The 16,074-nt window shown below is 46.0% G+C and overlaps 2 protein-coding genes across 2 annotated transcripts; one reads left to right on the plus strand and one right to left on the minus strand.

The window, feature by feature from the left end:
- The first annotated feature begins 122 nt into the window (after positions 1–122).
- LOC121615634 (gap junction delta-4 protein-like) lies at positions 123–1,974 on the plus strand. Its single transcript, XM_041950025.1, has 2 exons — positions 123–177; positions 842–1,974. Exons 1-2 carry the CDS (start codon positions 123–125, stop codon positions 1,972–1,974), a joined length of 1,188 nt encoding a protein of 395 aa, XP_041805959.1.
- Positions 1,975–7,662: 5,688 nt separating this feature from the next.
- Positions 7,663–10,504, minus strand: LOC121614679 (frizzled-8-like). Its single transcript, XM_041948670.1, has one exon. It carries the CDS (start codon positions 10,273–10,275, stop codon positions 8,530–8,532), a length of 1,746 nt encoding a protein of 581 aa, XP_041804604.1. The 5' UTR covers positions 10,276–10,504; the 3' UTR covers positions 7,663–8,529.
- Positions 10,505–16,074: the final 5,570 nt, after the last annotated feature.

A 16,074-nucleotide genomic window follows, 5' to 3' on the forward strand; every position in this document is an offset into this window, starting at 1 on the left:
GCGGGTCAGCGCTGCAGTTCTCAGACAGCGCTGAAGGCGACAGCGACTCAGGAACTTTTCTTCTTCTCTTCTTTTGATTTTCTTGTGCGTTTGGGATTGTTTTCTTAGGAGCAACGAGGAAGATGGGAGTGATAGATCTACTCTTCATCACTATCAGTCACAGCGTCTCCTTTATGGGTAAGTTTTCCCTTCGTCTTGAAGTTTGTTTCTCCCTGAGTAATTTTGTCGTGATCTATAAAATAAAACACATCGTGATCATTTGCTAATCCTTTTAAACATATGCTGAACTGAAAACTGCACAAAGTCAATATATTTAATGTTTGACCTCATCAGCTTCATTGATTTTTGTGAATATTCTGAATCTGATGAGGCAACATCTTTCAAACAAGTTGGGACAGGAGCAACAAAAGACTGGGAATGATGTGGAATGCTCCAAAAACACCTGTTTGGATCATTCCACAGGTAAACAGGTTGATTAGTAACAGGTGATTAGATTAGATCAGGTTTTATCGATCTCACAATCGAGAAATTCACTAATACAGAAGCTCTTCAGAACACACAAGGGGCAAATAACCAACAACGGAGCAAAAAAAAAACAAAACTGTAAGAGTTGAAGTGACCTTTTCCCTGCAGTAGTGGTTCTGGATGTTTATAATCAGAGAATAATAGAAGTTATTGCACATAATAACTATACATTGGATTGTACAGTCTGGATGAAAGACCTGCAGTGACGGTAGTATCATGATTGGGTATGAATCATCCTGGAAAGGCAGGGGATGGAGCGAGGTTCACCACTTTGTGAACACATGATTATTACTTCATCACCTCTTTCTCATCACAGGTAAAACCTGGTGGATGCTGATGCTGGTTTTACGTCTGCTCGTCCTCCTGCTGGCCGGATTCACCCTCTTCAGTGACGAGCAGGAAAGATTCATCTGCAACACCATCCAGCCGGGCTGCTCGAACGTGTGCTTCGATGCGTTCGCTCCCGTGTCCGTCTTCCGCCTCTGGCTCTTCCACCTTGTTCTGCTCTGTCTTCCCCACGCGCTCTTTGCAACTTACGTCACGCACAAAGTTTTGTCGTGTTCCCACAGTGGAGGCTTCTACTACGACAGGAGCCGGGGTGGCTCACCTTTCAGCCTTGAGAACTCGAGCTCCTCAAGAGAACCGTCCTTCCACAGAGCTCCACTTCACGACCTCCAGCGTGAACAGGGGGCGCCACGCTTCTACTGCGCGTACTTCCTGGTTATTATTCTGCGGATCCTCCTAGAAGTGGTTTTCGGTGCAGGCCAGTTTTTTCTCTTTGGATTGTCCATTCCTAAGAGCTTCCTGTGCTACGAGGCTCCCTGCACATCTGGGGTCGAATGCTACATCTCCAGGCGAACCGAGAAGACGCTAATGCTCAACTTCATGCTGGGTGTTGCCTCCTTGTCCGTTCTGCTAAGTTTGGTCGACCTGGTGAGCTCCGCGAAGGCGATGGTGAGATGGAGGAGGAAAAGGGAGATGTTCATGGAGGAGATGAGCAAAGGAGAGCAAAGCAGTATGTTTACGACGACGACGACTGAAGACAGCGATGCTCTTCTGAGCAGAAGCCTGAGTGGCAGCTCAAAGATTGGTCTCAAAGACGAAAAACACGCTGCTGCTGCGGTGCCAAATGGTGAACCTCCTCATGCAAAGACGAATGCTGGGACCGTAATAAAAACTGGTGACGACAAGAGGCCTGAAAGCAAAGATGCCAAAGTGGACACGTCTCAGTCGCCCACTCCCATGAACACTCCAGTACCAACTCACTTTGTCCTCCACAGCCACCTGAGACCTCCCCTGTCCCCTCGCCCTGACAGGGGACCACAACCAAACCCCAGAGCGCCAACACCTATGGGTGCCAAAAAGCTGGGCCAGTACACTCCAGCTGGGGCAAACTCAGGCCAGCAGTCTGACAGCAGTGAATCTCAAGACAAGAGGGCATGGGTGTGATTGACATTGTACAAAAACTGCGGTGCATCGACGTTTAAAGGCCCAGCTGTGTTGCTTTAACTGTCAATATTAACAGCATGAATTCATAGAAAGGTTTGTTGTACTAAAAGGGAAGATTTGATGATGCAACACGAGGGCTCACAGGATACAAAGGTAACTGAACATGCGAGTGTTCATCCATACAGTAAAGGACAGGTCTGTACTTTACACACAGTCAACAGCCAATCAAAACCCAGCTGCTTCTTTTACCTGTTTTTGTTTCTTGTTTCCACGCGACAATGTGTTTTTCTTGATGCATGCTTACTGAACGCTATTGTTTTTGTAATATTAAAAATACTTCACTGGTCGGCTCATGAGAACGAGGCTGATTCGCATAGTTTTGCTTCTGTTTAACACCCTGAGCTGTTTGTCCCGGTGAAACAAACACAGGCTGACCTTGATGAAGCAGCACTTACAGTTCTCAGCTGTCGTCTGGATGACGGAGCGCTGGCAGCCACAACAGACACGCTGACCTGACCTCTGACCCGTCACATGACCGCTGCACGACCCAGCCGTGACCCCGACTGAAGCCAACCCTGCTGGGGCGACTGAAGACCTTCAACCTCCTCGCCGCTATCGTTCGACGTTAACTCAGAATGCAAGCGAAGCCGTTTGACCTGTACGATGACTTTACTGTTAAAATAAAATATCCTGCATTGAGGATATTTTCTTACGTCCAAAAAGTGTCTCAGGTGCAAAGGTTCACATGAAATTTAGATGTAGTATAAAGGAAATGACTATCATGAGAAAATGATGATGATGGCCTCATGACTGAAATGTCTTCTATTTTTGTGCCTTTCAGCATCTTTCTGTCTGTTTCCTCGTGGGATAAAACTCTTGTTCTTATCGGTTGTGAGAGTTCTTTGCAACCAGCTGCGTGCTTTTAGTGTTTTCTTTACTTTCAAAAACTTTTAAAACAACATCCTGGGTGAGAAAAACTCTCTCTTAAAGTGATTGTTTTAATTTACCGGAATAAAAACTTCTACTCCAAAACAGTGACAGTGAATGCAGCAGCACGACCCCTGAGACACATTACCTCCACTGCAGCCGTGACCCTAACACATGACTCACACCCTTCTCATTCTTCTTCTGCTGTGGTATTTAGGGCAGCTAAGACATGCAGAAACACCAGCAGGGTGCTGGGTGCTCGGAGAAAGGATCGTACTGTCACTGGTGGGGGTCAAGAGGTCGAACAAGCAAACCTGGCGACCCTACACATGCTTTGACCCATATCCACACAAAACAGCGTACCCAAAGTGACGGCATGTGTCTGTTGTTGCTTCCCGAAATGTGTCAAGCAAACACTCTCACACACACACACACACACAAAACACACACACAGAAACAGTTTTGTCAGCTATGTGTCCTTGGCAAAGTCCCTGCCACCTTGTCTGTGTCGACACATGGTCCAGTCATGATATGAGCCACGTTAAAGGCGTCGCTTTGTTGTGCGATCTATGGTAAGATCATATGAATATTTTGCATGCACCAACTCTTTAAATACATTAAAAAATGCACAGAAATACATAGGATTTGTGTTGGCATGGTTTGAAAATGTGTCTAAAACTGAACGATGAGACACTACATGGCCAAAAGTATATGGACACATCAGGATTATGGCCACATGTGATAGCTGAACATCTCATCCAAAAACCATCTGCTGCTACAACCGCCTCCACTCCTCTGAAAGGCTTTCCACCAGATTTAGGAACCTGGTTGAACCCATATGCTCCCATTAACCACAAATATCGATGCTGGGCGATAAAGACTGGCTGGCAGTTGTGTTTCACTTTGTCTTTTCATATTGAAAGAGGGTCTTTTTGTGAAGCCACACCAAAGTAAGCAAAAATCATACACAGTATATTTTCAGCCACAGTGCAAAATGAATAATAGTCTCAAATTATATTTAGCAAATTGTGGTTAATACCCACTTATTTCACCAGCGGCTTGTTGTTGAGATCTACTGAATCCTTCAAATGTTAGCACATGACAGATCCTCTCAGGTGATCTCTGCCTGCGCTGATCTACGCTTTTACTGACATCTAGTGGTCAAAGGTAACTATTGCAGTAGACGATGAACAAATGGGCAGGAGGCATTGCAGCGTGAGAGCATCACCTACATTTTCCCATACCAAATTAAATGTCCTGGTAAACTGACAACCATTTGATAAAATGGGCTAGAAATAGGAATTGATAATTTAATAATAATGGAAAGCTACAGCTCCTTAAATCCTTGTTTGAACAATAATAATGTTTCTTGAGGTTAAAGCTTCTTTCTTCTAGATAAAACTTTCATTGCTGCTTTTTTCAACCTAAAAAAAAAGATAACACAAAATATTTCATATACTGAGACCTCAGTGTTTACCCCTCAAATATGTTTCCACTTTTATACCATAACGCCACTTTATATCATGTATGTGAATTAACTGGTAGGTGTCTCATTCAGAGACAACATGGCTCATATGTGCCCTTCGTGCTGTACAGCTGTGTTCACACATCAATACAGAGCAGAGTATTTGGAGTCGGCGTCCTCGCTGCCCATCGATCTCCTCCTCATCTGAAGTTAATGTGTCAACCTGCATCCGCCTCCGGTGCAATAACACTCTCCCATCTCATGGGTGACAGACGGAGGAGATTGAGAGGTGGGAGGGAAAGCTCGACATTGACCACAACAGCACATCAGAGGTATCAAAGGCATGTCAGAGGCATCAGAAATATTGATTACCCAGCATCCTCTTCACCTCTGCGGTTGTAGTTTAGATGGGCGGGCGGGTGGGGTTTGTCCCTGATGGCTACGGCTCGGAAAACAAAATCCATTCTGTCTTCTTTTGATGTTGATGACAGAGGGATTGGGAAAGGAGAGGGGGTGATCCATGGGTGCTGGTTTAGTGAAAAGGAAGAGCGAGTGGCTTCAAGATCTTCTATTTGGTCTGACTTCTTGTCCACAAATGAATTGATTGGGGAACATATCTGAGAAAACTGCTTTTGCAAAAACATCCGCAAATATCCACCACCAGAAAACAGCATCTGAAACATCATAAGCTTTGTTTCTGCTAAAGCTCCATAAAGAGCCACAGGAGACATTATACAACCGTCTTCACACCCCAAGTAGTTCACCTCATGACAAGGAAACTGCTCGTTATGCGTAACCTTCACTACAGAATCCATTCAGCCGGGTCACGAGTGTCCCAAACAATTAAGTTTCAGCTAATAATTAAACCTGAGCAAGATTTCTGTTGTCTAATAGAATTCAAGATTGACAAGACGTCTCCCAGCCTGCTTTTTGTTGCCCCTGCAGGAAATGCCAGAAATGACAAACACGACGACCTTTGACCTCTCACCTCTACACCCCTCACCATGCGTGTGACATGAATGAGTCTCTAAATCTTAATGACTTTGGTAGTCTCATGATTTTTAAAGGTAGCAGCACCAGCAGGTCAAAGTTTCCTCGTGTCCAATGCTTCAGTTAATGAGATGATGCTTCAAACCTTCATTCTTAAAGTTTGTATCTTATTATGCTAATTTTTTATGCACAGTTTGTTTCCACTGCGACCAAATGGCCAACAGATCCGCTGTAGAAAGCTACGCACCTCAACTATATTCTCCTGCTGTGATTAATTCATTTTCACTTGCTTCTTTTTAGACTTGTGCAGTTGCTCCCAGCATGCTCTGGGGCAGTGAGGTCATCTGTCCATCATGAGGCACGTCTGTTAGACCTTGAAGAAATGTTTGTTTTAGACGGCATTGTAAATCAGCCATGACATGACAATAGCTGTTATTGAAAGCAGATCGCCCCCCACCCTGTCGTGTATACATTCTTGAATGATGCGCTCCCGCTGCGACGTGACCCCTAACAGCCATTCAGACATCTTAACATGATTCATTTCAAACCAATCAGAGTCAGACGGCTAATTCCATCATTAGACAAGGATGGCATTCATAAACATCCTAATTGGAACCAATGCAGTGGACTGAGTTTCTGAGTTTCACCAATAGGATCTGTCTGTGATGAGCTCTTCCTGAACCGTCGAGTCAGTGCCCTGTTTATGTTCGAAGGAGATGGATCAGGCACGACCCTCGGCCCATTTCCTCTGTTGATTTTTTACTTCTGGGCTTGAGGGAACATGCCCAGCCCCCTGCCACAACACACACACACACACACACAAACCCACTGGAAGAGGAAAGCTAACTTGTCACATGCTTAACAAGCAGCTGCAGACCAATTTGTTCTCATTAGAGGGAGCAAACGAGATCTGCTGTCTCTTAATTTCATGAATAACTGACAGAGACAAATTTGACATATGTCAAGGTTGTCACAGTTAGACCTCTGTGTGAGGAAGCTGATTTATTTATTGCAGTTTATCATATTCCATCACAACCGGCTGTGTATTCACAGCAACAGAAAACCAGTGTCAAACTCCGTCATCTCCACTGGCTTCACTGACTGAATGATGAACACGTGGGCCCATAAAAACGTGCAGTCCAGCTATAAGTTAGAGCCAAGACAGACTGTTATTTTTGATGTTAATATATATTTTGAAAAAAGAAGCTTAAACTTTTACAGGTTATGAACATAAACCCACAGCAGAAAAAAGGACACCCCCTCATTCTGGTTGACTAAACGTGAATGTTTTTAACGCTACATCAAACCAACTCGATGCACATGCACTGAACTGTCGAAATGAATTCTGTGCGCTTTGCTGCCGGCTGTCGGTGTTGAATCGTTTGACCACAAGGTGGCAGGATGATACAATTTTATACGTCTCTTGTAAGCCTGGTGGAGTTCAGGGAGCACAATTTTTTGTTTAGGCGCATTACGAATATATGCATCATTTGAAAAACATTTGCGGACACTCACTATTTTCCCACTTTAGAGGCAGACATAAACCCCACTTACGCGATATTGCAGCCATTACGCACAAACACTTGATGATAGTGACAGTTAAGAGATGATAAATGGACCACACAGCACGGCCTTAATTACCTTTACGCACGAAAGAGAGGGTGTCGGCCTGCAGTTACAGAGTGTGCGTCCCGCCTCACTGACGTCTTAATTATAATCCTGAGGCATCTCTACATTGTAGAAAATCCACCTTTTTTAGAGTAACCTGAACAGCCAGTCAGTAAGCATGTATTGCCATGTATGATGAAGCAGATGTGCGCTCTAAAATGTTGAAATTGTTCCCCACCTGTTGGAAAAAGAGAAGAATTAAAGAGGAGAGGAGGTTAATTGCCTTCTAGGATAAGGCAAAACGTGCCATATTTAGCCCGGATCAGGGATTTAACTGAGGACAAAAGAAAAGACTTAATAACAAGACTGAAGCGCAGGGGGTAAACTGAGACCACCTGTAGTGCTTCCATTGCCATGCCGATGTCGTTCCCTGCGTCTCACAGCGGGTGAATCTGCGACACCGGGGAGGTGCAACAAAACGTCCCCCTGTGGAGTTAAAAATGAATCCATGACTGTCAGAATTCAGCCTTTACGCACGAACACACCGAGATCTCATCGGCGTGTGCGCACCGCCACACCAAGCAGAACATCACCGTTCAGACTGAGTTTACAAAGCATGCATCACAACAGCTTTTAAGCATTCACAGGGTCCACACTCACAACAAAGTTTTACCGAGAATGACCAGGACGCACGAGGGAAATGTCAATAAAAGTTGTTTTATTCTCAAAATAAAATCTTCTATCAAAGTGGGAATTATACATATTTACAATCTCGTAAATTTCCATATACAAATGTACAATATATGTACACCAATAATTATATAAATACACTTTACGCGCTAATGCAACCCGTATGAGACAGTATTAAGGCATTGATTCGTGTACGTGTAAATCCATGTTGCAGAGGAAAACAGCCCAGCGATGGCCTCTTCTCAAGCAGAGCAGTCTGATCGTGACTCTTACAGTTAAGACACAGCGGTTCTTTACAGTGAGAGGAAGAAGAGCCCCGGCTCTACCTGTAACCTATCGACAAGGAGGATCTTGTCAGCTGCACGCATTCAATTAAGCCCAGATAAGCTCCGCATTCTTAGTGCCAGGTACATTGTTCTGCTGCTGACATTCTCATTATTTCCAGAGAAGCCATTAGGCGCTCATTAATGTGCTAATTACAACACGCTGATGGACAATCCCAACACAATTAGTCACCCCCTCCCTCTCCCACCCCCCTCTATTCAAACCCATGGACGTCATTTGGATAAGGCAAGGAAGGAGCACTTTCCATAAGTATAAGTCCAAACTGAGCTTCTAACTTTTTTAAAGCAGGATGAAGCAGAAGTGACCACAAGTTCAAACAAAGAGTTCACATTAGGGGAGTGCTCATGACCAAAGTGTCACTCAAACTGACAGTTTTGTGACTCACCTTGAATCATTTACCAGATTAACCATATAAAACACCTCAAATCAGTCTTTACGCCACTTTGTCCCCAAAAGAGCCGACGTGCGCTGGTTTTAAGTCTTTAGTGTCAAATGACATGAAACGCATTTGAGCGGGGAACCCCCCCTGTTCAAACCCGGGACAGTGGCATCTGTTTGGGGCAGGAGACCGAGCTGGCCGTCCCGGACCTCCAGGTCAGCCCCGTGCTCACGTCGCTGTACATGGAGCCCGCGGAGGCTTTACTCCCCCAGCAGCACCGCGTGCAAAAAGTCCTCCAGGAGTCCAGGGTTTTCCCGGACCAGATCCAGGCTCCCGAAGTGATGCCCACCAGGAGGCACATAAAGTATTTCAACATGAACACAGCATAGTCCGGCCTTTGCCTGTTCGGGTCCGTCAAGCACGTGCAATTGTGCGTAATTTCCCACGTCTGTCTGTTATGCTGCTCGTAAAAGTAACACGCCACTATGACCGTGGCTGGGACGGTGTACAAAACTGTGAAAACCCCTATCCGGATCATCAGCCGCTCCAGTTTATCAGTCTTTGTGCCACCCTGCTTGATAACACTCCTGATCCGGAACAGCGAGACGAACCCGGCCAGCAAAAACATGGTGCCGATGAACAGGTAGATAACCAGCGGCGCCAACACGAAACCTCGCAGGTTATCCAAATTCTGGTTGCCCACGTAGCAAATCCCAGCCACAGAGTCTCCGTCCACAGAGCTCAAAGCCAGAACTGCTATGGATTTCATGCTGGGGATGAGCCAGGCGGCCAAGTGAAAGTACTGTGCGTAACTGGCGATGGCCTCGTTCCCCCACTTCATACCCGCGGCGAGGAACCAAGTGAGGGACAGAATCACCCACCAGATCGAGCTGGCCATGCCGAAGAAGTAAATGAGCAGGAAGACGATGGTGCAGAGCGCAGGACCTGTGGTTTCATAATGGATGTGTTCAGCGCCGTTGTCCCGGTTGCAGGCCACTTCCTCGTGTCCGGCGATCAGTCTGACGATGTATCCAATTGACACGAACATGTAGCAGGCGGAGAGGAATATGATGGGGCGCTCTGGGTACTTAAACCTCTCCATGTCGATTAGAAAAGTTGCCACCGTTGCGAAAGTGGAGATGAAGCACAGGACGGACCACAGGCCGATCCAAAAGGCGGTGAAAGTCCTCTCTTCCTGGGTGAAGTAGGGGTTGTGGCACGGCATGGCGCAGTTCAGGATCTGTCCTGTCTTGACACGGTTGTGCAGCGGGTGCCCGTCGCTGGTCACTGGCACCATGGGCGCGCGGCAGAAGCATCCCGGCTCGCACGGGGACGCTGCTGGTTTGTGTTTCCCGGGGATGCCGCGACCGTAGCCGCTCTTCTTCCTGGGGTTGTACGGCTTCAGGGGCCGGTTGGTCGGCTTCGCTACCACAGGAGACGCAGTGGTGGTCTGGCTCCGGTTGTAGTCCATGCACAGGGTGTCTTGGTTACCTTGCTCGGGCAGCAGGTCGCACTTCATCCGGTCTGGCCATGGGAAGCCGTACTGCCTCATGAGCGGTGCGCAGCCAGCTTTGGCCCGCTCGCAGACGCTCCTGCACGGCGGTAGAGGCTTCTTGTAGTCCTCCAGGCAGATCGGCGTGTACATGCTGCAGAGGAAGAACCGCAAGTCCGGTGAGCACTTTATCTCCACCAGTGGCCAAAACTGGTGCACCTCAAGGCCGGCCTCATCCTGCGTGTCGTGGTTGAACTGGTTGGGCATGTAGGTGTAATTGTAGCCGATTCCTTTGCACAGAGGCACAGAAATCTCCTGGCACTGGAGCTCCTTAGCCGCCATGCAGCCCGTTCCGTGCAGGACGAGGGTGAACAGCACGCACCATCCCGGGATACTCCTCTCCATCGTTGTTTTCACTGCGCGGTTCGTCCTCGATTAAGTGCCAGCGAACTTGCGCTTTGCAAGTAGGCTGCAAGTCCGATTAATCCAGAGATGCTGCTGAACTCATGCTAGAGCGCAGAGAGTTTGTGCTGCTGTATAGAGTCTGTAACATCCACCAACAAGCGCGTAATTCTCACACAGGCTGGGACACTGACAGGCTCCCCTCTCCCTTTGTGTCGGTGTCTCACCGCGTCTCACTCTGCATGCTGTGGAGATGCAGGGTGCGTTGGGTTTTATACCGGCGGAGCGAGGACACTCCCCCAGCATGGGCGGAGAGGGGGAAATAAGTCAATCAGGGATTTCTTCTATAGGTGCTTGTTTAAAATGTTCACCCTGGAGGAAAGGTTATAATCACTTTGTCTCTGTTTACCCCCCGTCCCAACACACACACACACACACACACACACACAGCCGCCCTTTACAAACAAGGAAAAGGGGAGCTGTAATACAATAGAGACATTACGGAGAAATGTAATTAGGGATACAGACAGTGGGGAGTAAACTAACATAAACCTACCAAACGTATTGGGAGAGCAGGATACAGGATGTGCCTGAATGCATCACAGCACCACTGAAGCAAATGCAGGAAAGAAATTAATTTTCTCCTGAAAATGTTTTTATTATTACTTCTTAATTATTTTACTATACATCACTTCAACAAAACAATGTTTTATATTTTTATTACTTAAATATACTATTTCTCATTTGCACGGAAATAAGTACCGATTAAGTTTAATTTCTAATTGAAAATACTGCTAATTTTGACTATAAAAGAAAAACTGATAAAATAAACAGGCAACTTCATGTTGTTTCACATTTGTTCAGCCACCGTGTAAAAGCAAGTGGACTGAAAGATTTCCACTCTTAAGATTTAGGTCTCGTGATGGCTCATTGTGCTGCAAAGTTCGTGAAAAGCCAGAGTGTCAATCATTCATTAGCAAATGTTTCCGAGTGCCACAAGGGAGCACCAGTCTGATGTCCGTCGCTCCCTCAACGATCTGTGGCCTCGGAGATGGACGCATGTGTGAAGGAATGAGAGAAAATGTGTCTCTCTGCTTCCGTGTGACAGTATGGGAACGCGTCTGCATGGAGGAGAAAAAGTGGGAGAATGTGTGTGTGGTAAAGGAGGTTAATGTGTTCTTGTTAGCCCACAGCGGGGGGTTGTCTTGGCCTAAAGGGAGGGGGGCTGTTTGTCTTAACGCTGGTGCCAATGTTTCACTCGGAGCATGCTGGGCCGGCGATTACTGCGACGCACCACTGGGCCCAACAAACAGGACAGTGTGTGTGTGTGTCTGTGTGTGTGCAAACAGTTTCTGAGCTCAGCCTAAAGAAAATAAGCTAACACGGGCAGATAAGGCATTGTGATAGCACTAATTAAAGTCATTCACACTTCTTATTGGATTCATCAGCTTCAAACGGAGCTGAGACACTTTGGCAGACAGGCAGCATGTCTCCATTGCACAGGTTTTATCAGAACCAATTAGCCTCAGACGCCAACATTTGCTCAAGGATGCTTGTTTTCGCTCAGTTTTGGGGTTCCAGCTGGGTGGGGTGTGTTGTGAAGAGATAATTGTGATGGTGCTGGGTGAGCTGGCAATCCAAAAACTGAGTGTAAGATACTTTCCTGTAATTTCTTTGCGCTCCCTGTATTCTCTCGTCTGGCCGAAAAGCTTGACAGAACAATCACAAACAATATCCACCGAGGTGTGATATGAAGCTGTACAATAAGAAATCAGCGTTCAGACACAGACATGCGTGTATACACGACATCTCCCATCGTCTCACAACAAACATGCAGGTGCTGCAAAACTTTTGCATGTCATCACAGCGACGTTCGGCTGTGAGTTATCTCAGCTCCAACTCATAAACATCTGGTTAATTCTCTGAAGACGGAGAAGTGCGCTGCCCAGCGTTCACATGGGCTTTGGAAGTCAGATCCTGTCAACTTCTGGGCAGCCTCAGTTATCACCCTGCCAAACTGCTGCACAACTAGTGCACATAGTCTCCAGCGCCCCTAAACTATCCCCCAAGACCTGGACCTGGAGCCACTGTGTTCCCTTTTCTATCCAGGTGTTCCTGCAGTTCTTTCTAGCTGCAGCGTATTAAACCATTTCACTCACAGCACCGGTGTAGCGAAGAATTCCTGCTCTATAATGCCAGTGCCAACACCTATGTCATTCTGCCATCTACATTACACACAGGATAGAAACGTCTTGAGAAAAATTGAGATTTCTGATTCTGGACTATATAAATATTGACTATTATGTTTGTCTCCAAAACATTTAATTTGACTTCACTTCTGAGGGAATTTGAATCCTTTTAGATTTCCTAAAAGACAAAAAAACAAAACAAAAAAAAAAACTGGCTGCTGGTGGACCTGCTATGCTAGTCTGCATGCACCAAAAAAAAAAAGTTTAGACACATTTAAGTGTTTTCCAGTGCTCTCTGCTCAACATTCATGTACACAATTAAAAAACGAAAAAGTTAAGATAAAGTTAAAGGTGACTTTGCATGTTGTTTTAGTATCCTGAGCACATGGAATGATATGCATTTGTTATTATAATTGAGGTAAGGAGTCTTTACAGCAGCTGTACTGCATTTTTCAGTAAAGCTGAGATACTCATTTGTGATTTTGGTTGTTTTTTTACTCAGAGCAGCTTTATGCTCGCACAAACTTCAGCTATTTTCAGTATTTTACTTTCATACCAGCCACCGTTTTGTGTCATGATAGAATCAGACTCCTCAGACATTCCCATGTTCACGGAGGGACTCTCAGGGGCCGATCCAGTTGCCTCACGCTGGGCCGGCCGTCTCCGGCCGAGCTGCGAACCGCAGGTGAAAGTCGCAGGAAACAGGTGCCTCTCTCCCCCCCGCCAGGGCGAACAGAGGAGCGGAATGGGCATCGGTTACACCGATCGCTCTCTATCAGAGTGGAACCCGTATTGATTAACAAGGCTGATAGACTCGGCGGCCCCAGCCACCAACTGGCGACTACGCCTCCCACCTTCTGTGTGCGACGGCGATAGCGGGTGTAGGGTTACGAGCTGGCCCCCTGCATACCAAGTGTAAAGGGGTGGAAATGGAATTACTGCATCTGTTTAGAAGTCAATTTCTGCATTCTCCAAGCTGCCCACCCTGCCACTCCTCTATCTAACCTCCCTTCTTGCCCCCACCGATTCTCCCAGGGCTCTCAAAGTTCATGACGGCAAAGAAAAAGGCGAGGGAGGAGGGGTTCTCACAGGGTTACTGAGGCGTGCTGTGGAACTGAAATGTTTGTCTTTGTGACCTCCTCATGGGAAGTTCGGCCTGGCGATACTCTCAAACTCTACTGTCCTTCCTATAACAGAATGTGCTAACGCTGAGCTGATCAGCATACTGTCGATTAACGGCGGCTTGTACCACTGTGGGGACACGCAGTCCAAAACACACGCGGCCTCGAGCGCTGCCGGCCGGTCAGTAAGAGAAGGTTTCTTCAAACAACATTTTACAAATCAAAAGTTACAAAGTGTTAAAAACACAAAGCTTAAACAACAACAAAGCAAATGCAGCAAATAAAAAAAAACGAAATACGAAAGAGTCTCGACTTGTTTCACTTAGAGGTCAACTATTCCAAAGTTTGGAAATAGATGTTTTGGCTTCTTTTCAAACCAGAGATTTGGCGTATGCTTCGGGCATTAAATGATGTGATGCTGCTAATGTGAAGTCTGTGTTGCGTTTAAGCGTCGTTTTCTGGCTGGCAGAGTTGCCGCCATCCCGTCCCTCCCATCCTTCCATAATGACAGTTGACTGCTGGAAATAAATGGAAGGAGGCAGAGGCTGTTGGCGCCTGCTTCATTCAGCTCGTTGCCCAGTTTTGTACCTCAGATAGAAGCCCGAGACAGAAATTAAGGCCTTCAGAGATTTTATCAGCTATATTTCGTACTTGCCAAACGCATTCCTGTGCAGATTACATAATCGCTGCAGAAACAATCACCTTCTTTTAACACCTCAAAACAATCCTTGATTTTCCCAGTGCCTCATTCTGCAGTCGCCAGTAAGCAACCTGACCCAGTTTCAGCGGACCCCACAGCTCCTCCCGAACATCCATCTGAAGAAGGCAATTAAATGAATATTTAAAGAAAGTGTCGCCCAGGTCCCCAGGGTAATTCAGTTGATTTAAAACTTCATGGCCCGAGTGTAATTAGATCTGATGCATGACTTCGAGATAAGACGTGGAGGCCCCCGTGACTTCTGAAGATGTTTACTTTCCTTAAGTTTGGACGCAGTCTTTTAGACGCCACCCTTGATCTCGGAGGGAACGTTGCTTTCACTGACTTCTCACTGGCCGGATAAATAATCAGTGTATAAATAACTATATGAAGAGTTTCAGAAAAATCTCGGCATCCATTCTGAGTAAAATATGCAGCTGTGCATCGTTACTCACTTTACACGGCTTGTTTTTTTTGTCTAGTCAGGCACCTGATTGACATGTTTTTTTAAACTGCTGATGAGCCCATGAAACTTTTTTTTGACCATGAGACACTTTCTCAGCGGTTGTGTTGTTTAACTTGTGCCTCACATGGAGTGGAAGTTTTTAATTTTCTGGCCACGACTGGGGGAAATTTGAGTTCCCTGTCATGTGTGTCCATGTTGGCGCTCTTGGTCAGTGATGGATGGAGGATTCCTCCCTTCCTTCCTTCCACAGGTTAGATTCATCCACAGTTAGCTGGGTGTTTACTTAAAGAGCGACTACTAATCAGCCCGAGGTAGGATGTGAGGCTTAAAGCAGTCACCCTTGACTGCACACGCACACACACACACACACACCCCTGACAGTGTCCCTCTGTTGACAGAGTGTGTGCATTGTATTAGCTCACCTTCCTTCCGCTCATTAACCAGAGCAAACAGTGACACAAAACCCTCCCATCCAATCAGTCTACTGCTGGGCAGGTTCATGACAGCCAGGTCTGTTAACCAACCTCCTGACACACACACACACACACACAAGCTAAGCCAGATGATAAGGGTCAAGAGGTCTAAATAAAAAAAAAAAAATAGGCATTTATGTGCTGAAGAGCTCCATCCAGTTACATGAGCATTTGTTGAAGAGCTAATCTCTGTGGTTCATTTCAACACGGGACAAAAAAAAAAATTGGTTAATGAAAAAGGCAGGACATAAGACATTTTTTTTAACTTTTCTAAAGTCTGCAGATGAAAATATCTCACAAGATTGCAGTGATTCTGTTTTGGTATCTGAGTTTAGAGGGTTTTAATTCAATGTTTTGAGCAACTGCAACAGTATTTTTGACTGAGCAAATTTCTTTCACACTTTTTGTGTTGATGTGGTGGCAGAATTTCAGCAATAAAGATAAAACCAAAAAAATCTGTGTGTCCAGATATCACCGGAAAACAATAAAGAAGAAGACTCAAAAAACAAAAAGTTCAACAAAAAGTGAACGAAGCCCACACCTTCACTCTGCTGCAGACCAGCCGAGCGTTTTACCCTTTAAGCCTCACCTGAAGTGGAAGCTACCATCTGCTCAGGTATGCACAGGGTGACTCTCACAGACACAAGCACTGAAACAATATACAATAACAATCAAAACAGTGACGAAGTTATTGCAGACGCCTGAACTTGGCCGCAGGCACACACAAGCACAAAGAAGTGCACCAACTTAAATAAAATGTCCCCTTCTGCAGAGCGGTTTTACCCCTCCGTCTGCAACGTGACAGTGCCCAGTCACTGGCTGCTTGGAGCTAATCCTGAACACCTGTTTTCCATGT

Source organism: Chelmon rostratus, chromosome 12 (genome assembly GCF_017976325.1).
Source record: "Chelmon rostratus isolate fCheRos1 chromosome 12, fCheRos1.pri, whole genome shotgun sequence".
Lineage (NCBI taxonomy): Eukaryota > Metazoa > Chordata > Actinopteri > Chaetodontiformes > Chaetodontidae > Chelmon > Chelmon rostratus.